Here is a 16,979-nt window from a genome sequence, read left to right on the forward strand (position 1 = left end):
TTTTTTTATGAAATCGGAGTTAACTAAAATGTGTAAGTATATTTCACTGTAAGCCTACCCTGTAAGCCGTGTACTGTAATATGTCTATCCTCCTTGTGAGCCATTTTATATATTGTTTCCATTTTTTTAATGGCATACATCAGCAGACCTAGAAATAATTAAAGACATAATAATAAGGTCAAAATTTGCTTAGAACATGTAGGACATGACATACTAGTAAGATATATAATAAACATATTAATTTTTTAAAACGGGAGTAATATCATTTGTTAAAAACAGTGGCTCAAAGTCAGCAACCTTTCATTTTCTCATTTTTGACATTAATCAAATGAACCATGTTTAACTGTGACATACACATCATCAGTATAACAAAATATGTATATTTTATCAAGATGTACTTTTTATATTTAAGCCTTTAGTTAAATTGGGTGGAATTTTGTTTAGACAAGGTAAACACTTTATTGCTTTAACAACATTAGTTGCATGGAGTTTAATTTGATGTAGCTCATACTGTACAAGCAAAACATCTACACTAATATACAACATGAAGACATCAATAATCATCATTGACCATTTGCCGCCAAACAGCCAGTTTAAAAACAAAACCCACACATACACTTAGTCCTGCTTGTCAAATAATTGTAGGACACTCCTATGGTCAGAATGTTAAGCCCATGCATCTCACAGTTTGTGGATAAGTACTTTTATAATCTTGAGTCATTTACCAGAAAAAAATGGGAGTGAACAGAGAACAAGTGGGGCTGTAATGGCTGTAACAGATCTTACAGGGGTGCATTTTATTCTGGAACAGCATACTGAATTCACAGTTGGCAGTTGGTGACCAATGATTGTTAGAATTGCTGTAACTCTCTCTCTCTAGATACCTTGTATCCTTTGCAGTGATTGCTAAGGACAGGAGAGCTACAATCCAACTATGACGGAATAGAATTGTAAGCAAATTAAATTAATCAATATATACAGTGTATATATGTCCATATATCTATCCAGTTGATTCACTGTTATATTACCAATTAAGATCTAGTATGGAGCATTCCTGCTTTGTGCAGTACTCTGGAAATTTGTCACTTGTCATTGCTGCTACTGTACACTTCAGTATACATGTCTTGGAAAGCAGTTATGTACCAGTTGTAAACATTCCCTTATAACACTTCTGTAGTTGTTAGAGAAAGCAGAAGCACGAGAAAGAGAGCGAGAGAAAGAGGAAGCCAGAAAAATGAAGCGGAAAGAAGCTGCATTTAAGAGCATGCTGAAACAAGCCACACCCCCCCTTGAACATGACTCCACATGGGAAGATGTAAGTGTACTGCAGAAAGAGATTCTTTACTTATTGACTGGTAGTTAATTAAAAGTGTACATGTAAAATTGTAGTTTTTTGTTTTTCATTTAAGCAACCACTAATATTTATATTGTACTTCTGTGCCTTTTTAAGTCTTTTTTTAGGTTAAATGTCAGCAGATGGTTTTTTTTTTTTTTTTTTTTTTTTTATTTATATAAAGTTGCTGAACTTAAATACACAGAAATGTGTATTATAGAGACACTGAAAGTTAGTTTTTATTACGATATACAAAATTTAAATTAGACTAACACGTTTTAGTAGCAAAAGAAGATCAGACTTTGAACTTTGCCACAATATTGCTTTTTTTCTTTAGGTTCGTGATAGGTTTTTGAAAGAACCCGCATTTGAAGACATTACATTAGAATCAGAAAGAAAAAGAATATTCAAGGACTTTATTCACATTTTAGAGGTATGGTTATCAGTGTCTTAATATTTTGTTCTGAAAAATTACTGAAAATAAGGATGCAGTTGAACAGCTTAATATATAATTTTTATCCTGTCTTAATGCTTGTCTCTTTACTTGATTAACCTCCTAAACTTTCTTGAATGCCCCAATTCTGGTATAAGTAGCATTCTTTTCTGTTAAGTTTTGAATGTATCACATATCATCAAAAAGCAAATCTGAATAACCTAAGTATAAATATGTGGCCAGATCTGCCATATACTGAACACTGCAGTGCTCTGTGGGATGTGCTTTATGATTGCATGCCCCTCCACAAAAGCCCTTTGGAACTGCCAAGATTTACCATAGTTAAATTTGCTGATAATACTACCATCATAGGTTTGATCGCCAACAATGATGAGATGGCTTATAGAAAAGAGGTTTGCCTTTCATCAGCGTGGTACCAGGATAACAATTTTTCTTACAATGTCAGCAAAACCAAGAAGGGAGAACATACTGACATCTATTTCATAGGGGATTGAGCAGCTTTAAACTTGTTGGAATGACCATAACTGAACCATAGAAGTGGGCATAGCACATTTGGTCACTTGGCAAACAGGCTTATCAGTACCTCTACGTCTGCCATTGTCTGTGGGCAGCTCACATTTCTCCGTTTGTTGTTACATACTTGTGTAGGTACACAGTAGAGTCCATTCTAATTTACAGTGTAACATCCTGGTACTGCACTTGCTCGACTCAGAACCATGAAGCATTACAGAGGGTGCTGAAGGTGGCACAGATTATTGCTGGCAGACATCTGCCTTCTATTCAGGACATAAACAACAGTTGCTGGCTTAGAAATGCAAACAGAATAATTAAAGATCTTGTGCATGCAGTGTATTAAAAAATCAAGTCTGTACAAAAGCTTAAAGTACTACCTGCCATGTGTTTTTTTTGCAGATTATGGAAATATACATACGCATATGTCTGTCCTCACGATTGCAAAGTAGAGTATAGTTGAACCATCATGAATCTCTGCAGAGCAAAGGGGGGGGAAGCATCTAATGTATTTTAACACACATTATTTTTAACAGCATGAATGTCAACACCACCATTCAAAGAATAAGAAACACTCCAAAAAATCCAAAAAGCATCACAGAAAGAGATCTCACTCACATTCGGTAAGAATTTTTGTTTAATTTTTTTTTTTTTTTTGGAATAATGACTTAAATAATCAGTTTACTACCCATATGCATGGAGGTCTAGACTTATCCTCAGTAGAACAAAATTGAATAGTAATTATATTTTTTAGGGTTATTATGTATCTGATAGCAAGTATAGCACTAACTAATGCTGTTGCCTTACAGCTTCAGGGGTTTCTTTGTACCATCTTTCTCTGTTAAGGGTTTTTCTATCACCTTTCAAAGAAATTTTTACTAGACTTATTAGAAGTAAACTGATCCTTAATGAGCAAGTGGCGGATGTCCACAGTGCCACATAAAAGGTTGTCTCCTGTCTATATTAGGATAGGCTGTGGCCTCCTGCAGCTCTAGATTAAAACAGTTTGTGATTTTACTAATCTTAAATAATCAGCTATTGTTTAACAAAAAGTAAATTTTAAACTCTGAAGTACAGTCAATAGAATATAATATTAAAATACTATAATATAGTATTTAAGTATAAGAGGAAGACTCTGTGAAGGGGTTTGTTTGGGGGAGTTTTTGTTACTTCAAAGTTTTGATCCTCCTGGAAAGTCACATTGCCTGTATCTTCATTTTAAGCAGCAGCTTAATAAAAATGAAGACTATAGGCTAATACAGGAGGAGCGCCATGTATTGCACCAAGGAAGAATCCTAACTCTCCTCTAATAAGTCAGTGGGAAACCGATGTTTTATATTATTTGAAATTGGAAAAAATCAAATTCTCAGTTAGGGGATCTGTACAGAATTTTTTCAAAACCTGGCAGGAGTTAATCAATAATAGTTTAGAATAAGAATAATTTTCTTTTCCTTCTCCATTTATCTTTTTTTGCCCTATTAAACTCAATAATTTAGGCATGTTTACAAGCCTTAAGTATTACTCCTTTGGCCATGCTCTCCTTCTCAGGGTTGGGGTTTGATTTGCTTTCAATCCTATTTTTTGTAAAAATTGATCTATATGTATGGAATGATTACAATAAAATTAATTAATTAAAAAAAAAAAAAAAGTATTGCACCAAGGAAATTATTCCAAGCTCTTTTAAGTGTTTAGAAAATACAGTGTGCCTAAAATTTCACACCACTATATTCAGTGCTTGTTTATTATTGTGTAGTTAGTTTTATTAGTGTTTGAGCAAGATCCCCAGTCCCGATCTTAAAAAAAAAAAAAAAAAAAAAAAACAAATAAATAAATACATAAACCTGGAAAAAAAAGCCTTTATATATAGAATCTTTGTTTAGAAAATACTAGCATAATCTCATCGTCCACTTCTTTTGCATTATGTTTGCATCTAATTTTGGCTTTGTTCTCTGTATTTCATTTTTCATCATACTTTACACCTGCCAGTGTATCATTCATTTTCATATGCCATTTCCAAGTACTCAAAAGTGATGAATATAATTAATTCATAGAAACATGTTTATTGTAATGGGATGGAAGGTGTTTTTTTCAAAAAGGTTTACTTTTCATGACAAGGAAAAAATTTACAATTTATAGACACAGTGTTTTGTTGCTTGAACACTTCAATTAAATTTCAGGCTTCTGAATCTGAGGAGGATGACTATCAATCAAAGAAAAAAAAAAGGTCACCATCTAGATCACCATCAGAGCACTCATCTAGTGGAGAATCTGGTATGTTTTCAGATTACTATCTGTTAATATTAGCCTGTTTATATGTATTTTTAAGGAGTATTATGTGCTTTGTCTGTCACTCTTTTTATTTTTTTTACCTGCAGAAAGAAGTTATAAAAAATCAAAGAAACATAAGAAGAAGGCCAAAAAGAGGAGACACAAGTCTGTAAGTTATAACTGCTTTGGATATCTGTTTGATGTTTTGTTTTTAATATGGCATTTTGAAATTCCTTTTAAATCACTTTTAATTAACAAGATTTTTACTTTCATTTTCCTTTTTAATATTGCTTCATACTTGTATCCCAATTGTCCATATGAATTTGTATGCTACAAACTGATAATTTATTAATCAGTTTAATTAGTTTTTGTATAGGCAAGATTTTTATTTTTATCACATCATTTGTGATAACTAATCTAGAAAGATCATAAGATCATTCATCTTCAGTTGTTAATTAGTCTTTTTATGTGTGGTAAGTATATGGATCACTGTTGTTTTAATCAGATCTTTAGTTTTGTTTCCTAGTTATACCCAGCCATGTCTGCATATAAAATCTATTTTGTAAATCATTTCTACTTTCAGCATCTATTCCTTCGGTGTACACTAAATGCATACTTTAGTAGGTACATCTCTCTATTACTGAGTTAGACTCCTGATTTTGCTTCTGAAATAGCCTGAATTCTTTGATCTATGGCTTCAGCTAGGGACTAGAAACGTTAGAGATTTTGGTTCACACTGACACGACAGTATCAAACAGTTTCTGCAGATCTTTCAGCCACACATTCATGCTTTTAACCTTGTATCTCCCTCCCCAAGGATATTGAAGACAGTGAAACTGGGTTAACACATGTAGATTTCTCTGCGAGCACCCCGGTTATTTGACCTTTAAACCCTTAACTGGGTTACACTTAAGGATTTTGTTGTCTGAGCATGGCCATAGCACTATGTTCGTCTGCACATGTCCAAGGCTGCCAGTCTTTGCACGCACGCACACACACACACACACACACACACACACACACAGGTAGAAAACAGTGAAAGAGTTCACAAAGATACATTTCCTGAGGCAAATGTGCGGCCACTCGTAAGGCAAAAGCACACGTACAATTGCACATCCAAGAAGAAAAGAGTGTGCTGTGTGCAATCAAAAAAACTTATTACAGTAATCCCTCCTTGATCGCGGGGGTTGCGTTCCAGAACCCCCCGTGAAAGGTGAAAATCCATGAAGTAGAAACCATATGTTGATATGGTTATTTTTATATTGTCATGCTTGGGTCACAGATTTGCACAGAAACATAGGAAGTTGTAGAGAGACAGGAACTTTTATTCAAATACTGCAAACAAACATTTGTCTCTTTTTCAAAAGTTTAAACGTGCTCCATGACAAGACAGAGATGATAGTTCCGTCTCACAATTAAAAGAATGCAAACATATCTTCCTCTTCAAAGGAGTGCGCATCAGGAGCAGAGAATGTCAGAGAGAGAGAGAGAGAGAGAGAAAAAAGCAAACAATCAAAAATCAATAGGGCTGTTTGGGCTTTTAGGTATGCGAAGCACCGCCGGACAAAGCAACTTCAAGCAAGGGAGAAATGTGAAGGTAGTCTTTCAGCATTTTTTAGAGGAGCGTCCGTATCCTCTAGGCCAGTGTGCGAACAGCCCCTCTGCTCACACCCCCTCCGTCAGGAGCAGAGAATGTCAGAGCAAGAGAGAGAGAGAGAGAAAAGCAAACAATCAAAAATCAATACGTGTTGTTTGATCTTTTAAGTATGCAAAGCACCATGCGGGAAGCATATCACTTGACAAAGCAGCCACAAGTAAGTCCAGCAAGGAAGGGAGTAATAGTCTTTCAGCGTTTTTTGAGGAGCGGCTGTATCCCCTAGGGGTGCGAACAGCCCCCATGCTCACAATATATTTGAGGAGTTTTATTTAATACGTAATATGCGCTCTGGTTGGGTAGCTTCTCAGCCATCTGCCAATAGCGTCCCTTGTATGAAATCAACTGGGCAAACCAACTGAGGAAGCATGTACCAGAAATTAAAAGACCCATTGTCCACTGAAACCCACGAACCAGCGAAAAATCCGCAATATATATTTAAATATGCTTACATATAAAATCCGCGATAGAGTGAAGCCGCGAAAGTCGAAGCGCGATATAGTGAGGGATTACTGAATTAATAAAGTGTTGGTTTAGGTTTAATCTAGTTTTTTTGCCATAGGTGTCTTGAAACCATGTGATCAGGTGACACAGTAACCAGTGTTCATCTTTGGGACCTCCGTTATATAGTTACATGTTTTGTAAGTAATGAGTAATTTAAGTTACTTTTAAAAGTGATATTCCCCATACTGTTGGAGACACAGACATTTACCTCTTTTTTTGCACAGTTTAATGATGGTGCGTTTTGCCAAGGGAGAAATACATAAGTGGGCACATGTAAACCAAGGTTTTTAAGAAATCCGGTTTCTGACTTAACCATATTTCTTGTCTTATCCTGGTTTTGTGTGTGCGTGTAAACACAATAAATGTCATGTTCATGGTACCAGCTTTAGATGATGCGTGCATTGTGATATGGCACATTATCCTGCTTTAAGTACTCTTTTTTTAAAAGGGTCGATTGTGGTGAAAAATGGATGCACATCAGTACTTGGGTAGCTGCATCATTTATTATGAAGAGGTCTAAAGTGTGTCAAAAAAATTCCCCATTCCATTACACTATCAACGCCTGCTTTAATGTTGAGATGATGCCAACTAGATCCATGAACTCATGCTGTTTACACCAGATTCCAACCCTACCATTTTCATGCTGTAGTAGTAATAAAAATTCTTCAAAATGAGCAACATCTTTCTAGTCTACAGACATCCAGTTTAGGTGAACACGTCTACAGACATCCAGTTTTGGTGATCACTTGCTTACTTGTAACCCTGTCATCCTGAACTTAGCTGACAATACTGGAACCCGGCATGCTCTTGTAACCCACTCACTTTAAAGTCTATTGTGCTGTCTGTTGTAAAGAGTTGTTAGTTACATATTTGTGGCTTTTCTGTTAACCTGAACAAGTCTGGATGTTCTCCTCCAACCAGTCTTTTCAAAGCATTTTCTCCTACAGAACTGCCACTCATGGGATGTTTTTGTTTGTTAAATCATTCTTTGTAAACTCTAGAAAGTATAGTACATAAAATTGGCTATCTGCTTTCACACACACGAGCCACCCCTATGACTTTAGATAAAATCAGGCTTCTTGGATTTATATGGCATGAGTCACAGACTAATCTGACTGAGTCACTGGGGATGTCAAACTACAAGACAGAGGGTCAGGGGAATGTGCTGCGACTGCCCTGACTAGCTAAGATTACAGTAATATGAAAAAGTAAGTATATCCCATGAAATGTTTTTTTCGTTAATATATGTAGACATATCAATATTTGAACCTCATTTAACAGCATCTTTAGAGAAAGGTGATACAAGAAACATCATGCCCCATTTACATTTTCTGCAGACCATATACAAATGATCAGAACATCATTATAGAGGATCTTGTGTGAACTTGTCTTATTTAAGCCTCAGGGTTTAAAGTCTAAACCTTAACTGCTACACCACACTTCCTGCATATTTGTAAAGTATAAGTAATGACATGTATGTCATTGTTTATTATTTTTTCCCTGTTTTGATGAACCTTCAACAAAAATATTTAATTCACACATGTAAAACTGGCTTAGCCACTTATAACACAAGCGAGGCCAGCATGTCATCGAAACAAAACCTCAGAAGAAAGACAAAGTTGCTTAGCCGCTAACATCGGCAAAACGGTATCCCTTTTACTGTACACAAGCGATGTCAGCACATCGGCAAAACGAATCCTCCTTGGAGAGCGATGCCCAGAGTAGTTCCTTTCAATTACCTGACATCTCTACATTTCAGTTTTTTTTTCTGACGATTACAGGCTTTTTATAGCATAGGCTTACACAGCTAGTATCTATATATATTTATAATATTTATAATTCACTAAGCCGCCAGTGAGTAAGACACCCATGGCGCATACAGGACGAAGCCACACCCACCAACTCTAAGACCATTGGATACGACGACAACTCGCAGAGCCACGCCCAACAACTCAGACGCAGCAACTCACAAAACACGGCGTCATTCGCGTTTGTCTCTGCTACAGTCCACATGCACCTCTGAGCCACGTTGACTTTTCATTATTCTTTTCGGTTACGACGCACGACCGCGTCCACCATCGCAAACTGTTTTACACGCCATGGTCTTAGAGTTGGTGGGCGGGTCTCTGTGAGTTGCTCTTGCGAGCGGGTGCATGACCAGGTGGTGTGTATGCTTCGAGAACGAGGGTGGATGCGGCAGGACCATCTAGGAAGAGGCATGTTTATCGCGGTTGTGAATCGCTGTATGTAGTGTGTAAAACATGGGATACGCACGATAAATAAACCACTCTTAGCCCGCCAACGCTAAGACAATGGGATACGCGACAACTCACAGAGCCACGCCCACTAACTCTAAGACCATGGGATGAGAACGCCCACCCGCCTGACTGTTACCAGCGTGTGAAACCATCACAGCGTTTAACTCACAAACTGCAACAACTCACCAAACAAGGACGCCCTGTCTCTCGAGGCATTCACACTGCCGGAAGACAACCATGGGATACGCAAAAAATAGCCATGTCAGTCAACTCACGAAGCCCAGCCCACCAACTCGAAAACGCGTCTACCCACGCTCTCAAGGCATTCACAGTGCCTGCTCATGTGCCCGGACGCAACAACTCACCAACTCGCTTTCGTCTCTGCTACAGTACACATGCACCACTGAGCCACGTTGACTTTTCATTATTCTTTTCGGTTTCGGCTGCATTTCCATATATAATCCACCAAGTTGTCCGACCATGGGATACAAACGACAGAGCACCGCCCAACAACTCGAACCGATAGAGAGACACACCTACCAACTCTAAGAGCATGGGACAAGAACGCTTGCCCGCCTGACTGTTACCAGCGTTCACTGCAATGTACTGGAGTGTAAAACCATCACAACTATCAGACGCTGTCTATATCTAAGAAGATATATAGATACTCATTATTCCCTGGCACGTGTCCACCCACGCTCTCAAGGCATTCACAGTGCCTGCTCATGTGCCTGGATGCAACAACTCACCACACACAAATTTTGCTTAATTTGACTCAACACGGGAAACCCACCCTGCCCGGACACGGAGAGGATTGACAGATTGATAGCTCTTCCTCGATTCTGTGCGTGGTGTTGCATGGCCGTACTTAGTTGGTGGAGCGATTAGTCTGGTTAATTCCGAAAACAAATGAGACTCCCTACTGCTAAATATTTATGCGATCGCCAAGTGGTCGGCGTCCAACCTCTTAGAGGGCCAAGTGATTTTCAGCCACGTGAGATTGAGCATTAACAGGTATGTGATGCCTGTGGGTGTCCGGTACTGCACGCGCGCTACACTGAATGGATCAACTTGTGTCTACCCGGCGCCGACAGGCGTGGGTAAGCCGTTGAACCTCATTCGTAATGGGGACTGGGGCTTGCAATTGTTCCCCATGAACGAGGAATACCCAGTAAGTGCGGGTCATACGCTCGCTCTGATTACGTCCCTGCCCTGTGTATGCACCCCGCACCCAAAACCCCCCCGCCCCCCCAAAGCTACTACCATGGTTGGGTGACAACATGGCTCAGAGGTGCACAGACGACATCGACTCAGGTGAGGAGTTGGGGCGGGCACATGAGCAGGCAGTGCGTACTGCACGATGATTGTATGTTGGTTCGTAGCGTGCATTGTTGCAATATTACTTTTCTTGGTGGTTTATTAAATTACGGATTTTGCAAATGTTCAATTTTGCCCCTCTGCTTAAAAAACATTAAAAAAGCGGCGTGATTATGCGGCGTATGCTACGCCGCGGGTTGGTATGCAGCGTGTAAAACAGTTTGTTTGTCGCGGATAATTTGCCTTTTACTTTTACACGAAGACAATTTCCTGTAGATTGGCCTTTGCGATGACAATTAATAAGGCACAGGGCCAAACTTTCAAAACGATATGCATGTATCTGCCAAAACCAGTTTTCAGTCACGGACAATAATTGTATGTTGCTCTCTCCAGAGTTCCATCTTTTCATTCACTTACTGTTGTATCCTCAAACCCACCCCTTTTAGACAACTGTGTTTTTCTGAAAGTGTTCAGCCATCAATAAATAATTATGCGGCGTATGCCTGCAGGAACACGTGCAGCGAGCGAGAGAGTGACACACACACACACACACAGGCGAGAGAGAGGAGGTGGGGGGGGGGCTGGACGCATAAGAATAATAATACTTCATTACATTGATATAGCGGTGTTCTCAATATTCAAAGCGCTATCCACACAGGGAGGAACCGGGAAGCGAACCCATAATCTTCCACAGTCTCATTACTGCAAAGCAGCAGCACTACCACTGCGCCACAAGGCAGTTAAGCGTCAACAATGAAGACTCGCTACACCTTAATGAACAAGTACTGACACTTATCCCTACCGACAAAGTAACTTTCACCAGCGTGGCCTCCATCGTCACAGACGATCCTGCTTTCAGTCACGGACAATTGTATGTTGCTGTCTCCAGAGGTCTATCTTTTCATTCACTCACAGTCATATCCTCAAACCCACCCCATTTGGACAACTGTGTCGTTCTGGAAGTGTTCACCCATCAATACATAATTATGCGGCGTATGCTATGCCGCGGGTTGGCTAGTGTTGTATATTTCTTGTACAAACATTTGATGTTTAATGCAAAAACTAGTTTGGAAAGTCTACAGTAGTGGCCAAAAGTTTTGGCAGTGAGACAAATGTTATGTTTAGAAAATTTGCTCCTTCAATTTTTGTGGTGGCAATTCTCGTTGTTTTTTATATTATTGTGCAGAGTAATCAGAAGCATATTAATTACTTACAAAGAGCTTTATTAGCATAAAAAGTTAACTTTATCACAAAAAAACATTTTCACTTATTTTGGCCCTGGCACAAGTGTGTCCAGCAAGTGCCAGGACTGTCTCCTCGCTACAGAATTGTGCCACCATTGCAGAGCTTTGTCAGTATTGGCAGCAGGCGGGTGTGAATGTATCTGCACGCACAGTGAGGTGAACACTTTTGGACAATGGTCTTGTGTCAAGAATGGCAGCAAAAAAGCAACTTCTTTCCAAGAAAAACATCAAAGACAGACTGAAATTCTGCAGGAAGTTCAAGGATTGGACAACAGAAGACTGGTGCAAATTAATTTTTTCGGATGATTCCTCCGTCCCAATGTTTGGGACATCTGGAAAATCGATTTTCCAGAGAAGGAAAAAGTGAATGCCACCATGAGTCCTGAGTTGTGGCAACAGTAAAGCATCCTGAGACAATCCATGTGTGGGATTTTTTCTCATCCAAGGGAGTGGGCCTACTCACAATTCTGCCCAAGAACACTGCCGTAAATAATGGTATCAAAACATCCTCCAAGAACAACTTCCTCCAACAATCCAGGTGCAATTTGTTGATGATCTGTGTATTTTCTAGCATGATGGAGTACCATGTCACAAGGCAAAAGTGATGAAGATGTGGCTTGGAGTTCATAACATTGAAATTTTGGACCCGTGGCCAGGAAACTCCCCATATCTTAATCCCATTGAGAACCTCTGGTCAAATTTGAAAAAGTGGGTGGAGAAGCAGAAGCCCACAAATTGTGATGAACTCCAAGCACTAAAAAGGCAAGAATGGATCACCATCAGTCAGGATTTGGCCCAGAAGCTGATATCCAGCATGCCAGAGCAAATTGCAGAAGTTATGAAGAAGGGGTCAACACTGTAAATATTGACTCTTTACATAAATTTGATGTATTTGCCAATAAAAGCCTTTAAAAATTATGAAATAATTGTTGTTCAGTATACCATAGAAATGTAAAAAAAATAATCTGAAAATGCTGAAGCAGCAAATTTTGTAAAACTCAACATTTGTGTCACTGCCAAAACCTTTGGCCTCTACTGTATTTGTCTTCTAATTGCTCAGTCAGTCATCCCAAATGGCTTACAGGTTTTATAGAATTCAAGTGTAAAGTGTTGAAAGTGAAAAGTGTTAAAGGTGAGAGAAGGTATTTCATCAGTTCAGTCCAAAAATCCTTAATTAAAGCAAGCATCATAATGTTACATTTCTCAAATTCCAGTCTGGGCATTTCTTGTAAACAGTCAGTTCTATCCATGGCTGCTTTTTTTGTTTTCCTCTCACCTTCGAAAGACATTCTTTTTAGGTTAACTGACTACTGGTAATGCTGTGATCAGGGTTTTTTTAGGGTGATACCAAGTACTAATTCAGTTTCATTAGAATTGTCTGATTTTGATACTGGTTTAATTTTTTTGCTCTAAGTTCCATGTACCACATTAAAGCATTATCCTTAGTATTTTTACAGTTGCTATAAACTGTTGACTGTAAGTGTTTTTGTTTTTATTTTTAACAGAATTAAATATTGTAGGTGTATTGTTAAGTAACCATCAATTTGAACTGTTTACCTAAATAAATAAAATCCCTTAAACATTTTTGTACTAAATGTACATACATTCATAATGCAGAATTTATACATAATTCACATCTAGCATATGTATAAGGCCTTAAAAGCTAAATTAAGTATTAAATATAAGTCTTAAGTATAATCCACAAGTGTAATAAAACAAAATGTTCATAAGATGTTTACCAAGAAGATCCAAGGCCAACAGGCTGAAATAGTTTTTAGGTATAACCATCTCATTTGGCTGTTAAGCTAACAAGAATATCCATATTACTAAACGAGAATGGTAAACCGGATATGGACACAGGGACCTGCCCGTGGACGCAAAAGACATAGTGCGCAAGTACCACAACCCCCCCCCCCCCCCCCCCCCCCCCCCCCCCCCGAGTCAAACGGGAGAGACTAAGCACGTGCGCAGGCGCCACACAAAGCCCCCCCGCACCAGAGCAAAACGGGAGAGACTACAAACCGTCAGAGTAGGAAACAAAGTAAAACGTCATAAAGAGGTTAAAGAACAGGGACAAACACATGGAGAGCAGGTTACAGAACAAAGCCCCCCTCGCCAGAGTAAAACGAGAGAGACTACGAACCGTCTGACATGCCGCAAGTGGATAAAGCGAGGTCAGAAATAAAACACAGAGTAGGAAACAAAGTAAAACTTTATAAAGGGATTAAAGAACGGGGACGAACACATAGAGAGCGGGTTACAGATGATGAAAACTGGAATATCAACAGCTTCAAAAAAACCTAGGCACGAAACACATGCACACAGAGATACAGAATATAAAGGCAGAAACGACGACAGTTAAACGTCCACACCACACAGCGGAGAGGGACCCGGAAGGTGCAGGCGCCTACATCGTGCCTCGGAAGGCGCGGTAAAGTATAAAAGCCAAAGGCGCCTACACAGCATGGTAAAAACCGACATAATACAGAAGGCGCATGCATCGCCGCCATATTGTGAGTGGCACTAATACGTGGTGAAGGCGCAGGAGGAGACCTAGTAAAACAAGAGGAGTCAACGCCCCGCCCCAGAGTGAAACGGGACACACTACGGAGTCCACAAAGGTTCATACATCAAACCTGAGATGGTACGGACACGCGTCTGAAACCGCAGAAGCAAAACTGTCTCGGCTCCAAAACCAAACAGCTCAACAACTAACACAGCTTCGACACCGAGCCCGCGTGGACAGATCTAATGAACGTGGACGCCTACAACGCGCGTCTCAAACTGTGTAGGCAAAGCAGGCACGGATTTAACACGACACAGCTCGAGTGACCAAGATACAAACACGCGCCTGCCTGGATATAATCAATGAACGTAGGCGCCTACAACGTGCGTCTGAAATGCCGCACAGCAGGCACTGCTCCAAAAAGAAAGAGCTCGACTAAACGAGATACGAAGTGAAACGGGAAACACTACAGAGTCCGCAGTGCTCCACAATGCACCGCATAATAGTTCGGAAAGAGCTTCGTAGTAACAGTGGGGAGACCCAGAGTGACATGGGCGAATGCTCCGTATTAAACATACGTCATCCTCACACGTCCAAACTATACAGCATAGGTGAATCACATTACAGTGATGCATTATTAACAGTACGATAAACATCACAGTATTGCAAACAAATAAAAATTATTACTCGAAAAAGGGAAAATATATTCACCACGGACCAGGTGTCATTGAAAGAAAAGCAGAATAAAGCGAGATCAGAAATGAAAGACAGAGTAGAAAGCAAAGTAAAACATCATAAACGGGTTAAACGAGGGGGCCAAACACATGGACAGCAGGTTACAGATAATGAAGACCGGAATTCAAAAGCTTCAAAAACAAAAGCTCGACTGACCGACATACAAACTGAAACGGGAAACACTACGGGGTCCGCAGTAGTCCACAATGCACCGCATAATAGTACGGACGGAGCTCCGTATTAACAGTGGGGGGCCCCAGAGTGACACGGGCGAACGCTCTGTATTAAACGTGCATCATCCTCACACGTGGCTGCCCAGCGGGCACGGGTTCAAAACGCCGGGGGTAGGCGGGCAAAGCGAGCAGGGGGCAGATCCCCCTTGTTGTTTACTAAGCAGCAAGTTCAGCTGCACAACATGTTTGTCTGTCTTTCCTCTCCATACACAGGATGGCTCCTCAGTGTCTTGGTTGTCAGATGATTGCTCCACTTTCTTTAATGTGAAAGTTCAGTCTTGTATCTCCTAAACTCAGACCAGCACCTCCCTTTTTACAGCATGGCTTTTGGCAAAGGAGCTACATGCACACTTCCACAAGTCCTGTAATGCTTTGCCTCAAAGTTCTCAATTGACATGCCAGATTTCCAGTGTATAGCAGTTTTACAATCATTCCAAAATTCACTGTCCATTACATTATTTTATTACATATGCAATAGCTAAAGATTTTATTTTAGATACATTTTAACCAGTAATAATAATGTCACAATTGCTAATGGTATGCAGGCAGGACAGTATGACATTAATGCTATGGCATGAAGTGCACAGGGAAGCTATTTGTGCACTTAATTTTAAATTAACATTGCCAAGAGTGACAAACACCACAGGTAGGGGTGGGCGGTATGACCAAAATTCTATATCACGGTATTTTTCTAAATTATCCAGGTTTCACGGTATTCAACGGTATTTTTTCCCCCATGCATGAGTGGATGTTAACCACATTTTCCACTGCAATTACTGGCTAAGAATAACCTATTCCACTGTCAAGAGTATTGTACATTGTACAAAAAAAAACATTTTAATGTGCACACAAGTATTAATACAGGTTTGCATTGCCCCATAAAGTGATAGTTTTCAAGGGGGTGGCACTAATGGAGAAGGTATCACATTGCATGACAGATGCAGTCAAAATATAGAACCTTTTTATTGAACAAATTTTGCAAAAACAAACTATAATTTTGACAACATATTTTCAACCATACAAAGAGGCATTTAGACTTAGTAAAATATCCAGAAGTGCTTGTCAAAAATTGTATTGCACCGAATATGTCTTAGAAAAGGAATAAATAGTAAATATTTTTTGTAAACCAACTACACTTTCTGTTAATGTTAACAATCTCTGTCCACTGACACGTTAATGTGACTTTTTAAACAACTTTATCATCATTAAACTGCATAATATTTAAACTAATAAATAATAACAATAAAATAAATAATAGTATTATTACTGATAGTTGCACTATTACTTCAAGACTTCAAGCCCAGGTGCATTACACAGTATTCACCAAATTAAAATAAAATACAGTAATCCCTCCTCCATCGCGGGGGTTGCGTTCCAGAGCCACCCGCGAAATAAGAAAATCCGCGAAGTAGAAACCATATGTTTATATGGTTATTTTTATATTGTCATGCTTGGGTCACAGATTTGCACAGAAACACAGGAGGTTGTAGAGAGACAGGAACGTTATTCAAACACTGCAAACAAACATTTGTCTCTTTTTCAAAAGTTTAAACTGTGCTCCATGACAAGACAGAGATGACAGTTCTGTCTCACAATTAAAAGAATGCAAACATATCTTCCTCTTCAAAGGAGTGCGTGTCAGGAGCACAGGCTGTCAGAAACAGAGAGCAAAGCAAACAAATCAATAGTGCTGTTTGGCTTAAGTATGCGAAGCACCACGGCACAAAGCTGTTGAAGGCGGCAGCTCACACCCCCTCCGTCAGGAGCAGGGAGAGAGAGAGAGAGAGACAGATAAAAACAAAGAGTGAAAAATCAATATGTGCCCTTTGAGCTTTTAAGTATGCGAAGCACTGTGCAGCACGTCGCTTCACTAAGCAGCTGCACACAGAAGGTGGCAACGTGAAGATAATCTTTCAGCATTTTTAGACGAGCGTCCGTATCGTCTAGGTGTGCGAACAGCCCC

General features: G+C 39.5%; 1 protein-coding gene across 2 annotated transcripts in view; it reads left to right on the top strand.

Annotated features, from left to right (window-relative positions):
• Window positions 1-16,979, top strand: part of prpf40a (PRP40 pre-mRNA processing factor 40 homolog A) — a 74,529-nt gene that overhangs the window by 53,178 nt on the left and 4,372 nt on the right. For both annotated transcript variants that reach the window (XM_028806461.2, XM_028806462.2), the window contains exons 20-24: window positions 1,178-1,315; window positions 1,671-1,766; window positions 2,834-2,920; window positions 4,475-4,568; window positions 4,673-4,734. In XM_028806461.2, the coding sequence (XP_028662294.1) occupies window positions 1,178-1,315; window positions 1,671-1,766; window positions 2,834-2,920; window positions 4,475-4,568; window positions 4,673-4,734 (477 nt within the window). The remainder of the gene's footprint in view (window positions 1-1,177; window positions 1,316-1,670; window positions 1,767-2,833; window positions 2,921-4,474; window positions 4,569-4,672; window positions 4,735-16,979) is intronic.

This window comes from Erpetoichthys calabaricus, chromosome 8 (genome assembly GCF_900747795.2).
Source record: "Erpetoichthys calabaricus chromosome 8, fErpCal1.3, whole genome shotgun sequence".
Classification (NCBI taxonomy): Eukaryota; Metazoa; Chordata; class Cladistia; order Polypteriformes; family Polypteridae; genus Erpetoichthys; species Erpetoichthys calabaricus.